The sequence below is a fragment of the Austrofundulus limnaeus genome, unplaced genomic scaffold, assembly GCF_001266775.1.
Source record: "Austrofundulus limnaeus strain Quisiro unplaced genomic scaffold, Austrofundulus_limnaeus-1.0 Scaffold659, whole genome shotgun sequence".
NCBI classification, from domain to species: Eukaryota; Metazoa; Chordata; class Actinopteri; order Cyprinodontiformes; family Rivulidae; genus Austrofundulus; species Austrofundulus limnaeus.
In genome coordinates this window covers 231,965-238,002 of record NW_013953061.1, presented here as the reverse complement: position 1 = coordinate 238,002, position 6,038 = coordinate 231,965, and the positions used below count along the sequence as shown (strand labels likewise).

At 37.0% G+C, this 6,038-nt stretch overlaps 1 protein-coding gene across 1 annotated transcript in view; it reads right to left on the bottom strand.

Annotated features, from left to right (window-relative positions):
• ppm1f (protein phosphatase, Mg2+/Mn2+ dependent, 1F) overlaps positions 1–6,038 on the bottom strand; it is a gene marked incomplete at its 5' end in the record, with an annotated part of 49,443 nt that overhangs the window by 40,188 nt on the left and 3,217 nt on the right. Inside the window, 1 exon segment of the mRNA XM_014027534.1 lies at positions 3,064–3,194. Coding sequence (XP_013882988.1) covers positions 3,064–3,194 — 131 coding nt within the window.

Below are 6,038 nucleotides of genomic sequence, written 5' to 3'. Positions count from 1 at the left end.
CGTACGCACAACTTAAGAACAAATCTGTGCGTACGAACGGTTCTTGCATGAGGCCCAATGGCTCTCTGCACAGACAATTCAGAACAGACAATACACAGCAATCTCAGGTCTCATCAGCCAACAAGCAGGCCTGCTATGACTGCCCTTCACCACCATGCCTGCTTGTGCTAGTGTTAGCAACACGTGTACATGAACATGAACATGTGGAGAACATTATGTTTGTCGAGGAGTCCAGATTCAGTCTACAGCAGTTGGATCATAGGCTACGTTCACACTGCAGGTCTTAATGCTCTTTTTAAAAATCTGATCTTTTGGTGTGAACGTTCACATTACACACATTACATTTTAAATGCAACCTCCATCAGACTCCTGTGTGAATGCTACACAGCACTGATGTGACCCGCATGCTGGGGCTAGCCTAAAATCAATATCGCGATATACTGACCAGTTCACCTTGATAACGATAAATGCACGATAACTCTTACCACCCCCCCACACACAAGTACATGATATAGTATAGTCATAACACTATACACTGTGTCCATGTTCTTAGTCAAAGTACACAGTTTAGATTTTGAACAGCTTTTCTGTACTTTATATTTGTCATTTTAGTGTTATTAATATATTTTATAAAAAAACATTTTTGGCAAGATTTGAGTCAGATCTAGTCATGCAAATATTTTACCATCTCCATAACATTTCAAGGCAAACAAACACATTACGTATTGGAATTTTATATTTTAAAAAATATATACCAAATGTATTTTGTACTGCACAAAATAACTTAAATACATTTTTTGTTAGACTTACTGATTTCTCCATTAAAATAACTAAAGATTATATTATTTAGAGAGCTCATGTAATCATTTAATACTTTTTATTCTTCATATTTGATCATTTATTGAATCACAGAGCAGTTCAGTCACAGTATGGTTCTAAATACTGTATAAGCAAGCTATATTGTGAAGAATGAAATTTATAGATACAGTATTTAGTATAGTATATATACTATACTATATATATATAGTGCTCCAAAATTATTTGACCCCGTGGTTGTCTCACTGGGCAGGTTTCCAGCCCTCGTGGCTCGCATGTCACAGTGAGTACTAATGGAAGGAGGTAAAATAAAAGTATCCTTTTTGTTCGACCACCAATTTTCTGTTTCTCTGTCAGGAGTTAAGTAAGGATTTTATATTTTTATTTTTTTGTAGGTAAGTAGATGGTTAAGTAAATCATTTTGTTTTAAATACTTTGAATTAAATGCAGAAGATAACATATAGTATATAGTAACATATTATGTACTGTTTTATTTACTTTAAAGAAGTGAGGAGTAGGGAGATGAATATAACGTTTTTGTGATACTGAGACTGGACAAGTAGACGTCAGCAAACTGCCTACTTCAAAAGTAGATCATGGTTCAAAAAAGGTTGGGCACCCCTGGACACCATTCTGGTAGGTGGAAAAACCTATCTGACTCACAGCATACAAGAATCTGGGACTGGGCAGTCGCTGCTGTTCCAGTAATTGCAGGCCCTAGAGACAGAATGGTCAAAAATACAAGTTTGAACCAAGTTTTAAGACAGAGATTAAAGATAGGTCAGCCTGGAGCAATTTCTCTATGGTGGAGCTAGACGGATCCCATATGAAGGCATCAGCAGGCGCAGGGGTGCTGGTTCTGCACAACCACAGTGAGAGAGTACAGTTACCCATTAGGTGGTTTTGTCAAGGTATCTCAAGCTGAGATATGCAATCCACCAGTGTGTGGCATCTTTCAAAGAACGTCAGTGTACACAGAAGGAAATATTCATCYTAACAGATAGCCAAGCTGCTATTAGAGCTCTCCAAGGGCCACACTTTACGTCACTACTGGCTTGGGAGTGTGCCGAAGCAGTCAACCAACTGAGGAGAGTTAACAGTGTTACTGTTAAATGGGTACCAGGACTAGGACTGCCCTACAGACATGGATCAGACGTGAACACTCAATCCGTTGGAGATTGTATGCAGGCACGAGAACTGATAAATGGCCCAAATCCTAGGTTCGAAAAAGCCCTTCTTGCCCTGACAAGGAAAACTTTAAGAACGCTGGTTGGAGTCCTAACTGGGCACAGCATGCTCAATTGCCATAAAATGTTGGTGGGACTCCATGACAATGGTCTGTGTAATGCCTGTGAATTAGAGACCTATTTGCACTATTTAGGCCAATGCTTGGTCATGAGTAGTCAAAGGAAAATAATTCTTGGAGAACCTTTTATGGATCCTGAGAAGTTAGAACACAGTGTTTCTAACCTGGTGTCCTKCTCGCAAGGGATGAAAAGTTTGATTAAAAGCTCAGTGTCTGTTTGGGGAGAGTAATGAGCCCACTTTTGAGGACCTCATTCACCTGGGTTTTTATCCATCCCCATTTATCAATYTAAGGAGTGCCCACCACTCTGTCAACAGAAACAAGCGCCCTGACAATGAAAATGGACCCCCCTACCACTGGCGCAGAAAGTTTTGCTACATCCAGTTGGGGAGCAGAAATTGTAGCCACATAAGTGGCTATAATGCAGCATTAGCATTAGACTGCCGCTACATGCCTCTTGTCACTAATCACTTGGCAACAATGCACCACTTTCTCAACAAACCCCCAAGTGCCCTGGAAAGACTAATACTGTAGGGGAAACACCACAAATGACAGTGAGTTGTAAATGGTAATACAAAGTTCTGCTGGATGTTGATTTGCTGTCACAGTATGACCAATTTAAAAGTAGCTTTAACTCTTGAGTTTCTGTTAGTGGTCTCTGTTTTAAATTTTAAATTCCATTTGCGCCATATCACAGCAAGCTGCAGCTCTGCCAGACCTTTCCAGATAACAACCAAAATTTTATCTTTGTGACAAGCCTGACATGCCCTGAACATTTCATGAAAATCAGAACATAAATTATTGAGCAATCTTGTGCGCAGACAGATGGATGGATGGGTAGATGGATGAAAAGACAAACAAGGAAAGAAAACAACCCTTCTGAAAATATAACCTCCATAGCATAGGTAATAATTTAGAACTGAAAGTAACTGAAATCTTACGGACTACTTTTCCTTGCTCTTCCTGGTTGGCCTCAGCTTCACAGCAGCAGCGGAAAGGTAACAGGTCTTCTTTCAGAAGCTGGGACAGAGCTGCTTGGCAGAGGAGGGCACTGAGGCCTGAAGGAGCATCCCTGAATTAAAAAAGACAGACAAATTAATATGGACTGTTTTTCTGAGTACTTAAGCATCACTGGTAATCTGCATCCAGGAAGAGGAGGACTTGGCTTTGGAGAAAGCAAACTGTGGTAGAGGGCAATTCTTTCTCAGCTCAGATTTATGACTGATGAAGGGGTGTGTCACCCAGTAACGTGTCTGTCACTACCTCACTCCAAGTTTTTTTTTACTCGCTCAGAGTTTAAGAAGTGCAACAAATGGGGGTGTCTCTTCTCTGCCCCCCCCCACCCACTGTTTTTCTTCATCAGTAATGTTATGGGGCATCAGTTTTCATTGCAGCCTTGTGGAAATTTGGCACTTCATCTCACCTGATCATCATAATAGTAACATTATGTCACCATATTTTCATACTAAAAAAAAAAATTACAGATCGGAGGATGCCGACTCCTTGGTTTAATTCAGAGTTACGTTATTACAGGCATCTAAAAAACTGGAGAGAAAATGGCGCTCCACTAACATAGAAGAATTTTATTTAACCTGGAGAAACAGCCTGCTAATATATAATAAAGTCCTTCGTAAAGCTAAAACTGTCTATTATTCATCTTTTTTTTAAATATAATATTTTTTTTGGTTTTGTTTTTGAACATGATATACTTTGTTTTTGAACATGATACACACTGAAAAGGTATTACAATATTTATGAAAGCTAGTACGTACGTACGTACGTACGTACGCACGCACGCACGCACGCACGCACACACACACATACATACATACATACATACATACATACATACATACATACATACATACAATGATCAAACAAAACATGACCATCTTTGTTAATTGTTTCATTTTCTCTTAAAAATAAAAATAAAAAAAGAACATATGTGAAAAAGAACAAAGAACATACGAACAAGGGGAAATATTTTTACTTCGGGGCTTCTCCCCTGTTGATCTTCGTCCAGTCTATAAAACAATAGCTATTAGCATTTAGACAAAATCAGATCTTATTGCTTTGATATATTGACACCACCTACACCAGTATTCAAAAAACCTATCCTTTTGCAATCTCAAAGACATTGTAAGTCTCCACATTACATATATTTGATATATAGTATTGTGCCAATCTTCAATCCCTGGCATTTCTGCCTGGAGCCATTTCCTTGTCAAAGTTTTCTTAGCTGATAATAGAAGGATTTTAATTAGATATCTGTCAGCTGTTGTAGTAATGTCTTTAGTTTCCAATCCTAAATATATATGTGGGAAATCAAAAGGTATGTTTGCCTGAAAAATATTTTGTAAACATCTATGAATTTCTTGCCAGAAGGGTAAAATGTTTGGACAGGCCCAAAATATGTGGTAATGGTTCGCTTTTGTATCGCCACATAGTCTCCAGCAGTCTGTTCTTATACGTTGATGAGCTTTTTGTGCTGGGTTGATAAAAACCTCATTACATTTTTCCATCCAAATTCTCTCCAGCTCGCTGAGTAAGTTGTTTTCCATTGCATTTTACACAAGAATTCCCAATCAATATTGTCTATTTCTATACCCATTTCTTTTCCCCATCTCTTTTTGACACCCAGTGTGTCAAGAGATTTGTTTTCCTGAAGTCCTTTGTATAATTGTGTTACGACTTTTTAAAACTGAGCCACGGTTATAAGCCAATTTAAATATATTTATTATTGCATTATTACTTGTCCCTGAGATGGCTTTCTGGTTTTCCTTATATCTGTTTCTCATTTGTAAGTATCGAAAGAAATCACAATTATTTAGACTATATTTCCCTTTAAGAGTTTCAAAATCTGCCTGCTGCCCTTTATTTAAAATATGAGGTGAGGCCATTTTCTGTCCATTCTTTAAATCTCTTGTCAYGGTGTTTAGGTAAGAATTCACTGTCAAATGCACACCATCGTAACATCATTTCTGCTTTGGTTAGATTATTTTCTTTACAGACTTTATTCCAAATGTTAAGAGTTAGTCCTATCCAAGGATTATTATCATCAATCAGTTCAATTTGTAGTTGTCTATCTGCTATTTTAGCCTGTATTGGGGTGTTTCTAGTCAAATGCTCCTCTATGTCTTTCCATCTGGCTGTAAAATTAGAATCTCATAAACACACCAGAGGCCTTAATTGAGCTGAATAATAATAATCTCTTAAGCATGGTATGGATAAACCACCCCAATCTTTTGAAAGTTGCAATATACTGTATTTTATTCTTGGTTTTTGATCCTGCCATATATAGCGGGAGATCATTTTATCCCATTCTAAAAATTGATGTTTTGTAACCTCTGTAGGAGTTTTAGTCTTACATCCTTCTCATAACTTAGTTATGAGGAACTGAGTTCTTTAATATAGATAATACCTTTTCTGTGTAATTATCAGGAATTAAACCAATGAGTAACGTAGTCAGTAAAGTTTTATCTAAAATAAATTATGTTTATTTACAAAACAATTACTCATATACAAGACTCATTGAGGGATGATCAGATGTTTACAAAAGTTGAAATCAATAACATTTAACTCGCGAACATGTTAAATCTCGTTATTTTGACAACTTTATCAGGAACAACAACGTTTGGCTTTAGATGTTAAATAAATCACTGTTGAGGCACTTATTCTTAAAGATTTTGACAGGATATGGGAAATAATTAAGAATTTAGGAAGGAAAAGGTTTTGTTAAGGAGGGTAACTAGATTTTCTCTTATCAAAAGGTGAGGAGCCAACTATTTTTACAAAAGGATAACTTTATTAATGTGAGATTCTATGATTTACATATAAATGTTATTTTTCTTGGTAAATACCTTTTTGAATACTTTGCAAAAATAATTTCATGTTCTACTGATCCACAGCTATTTGT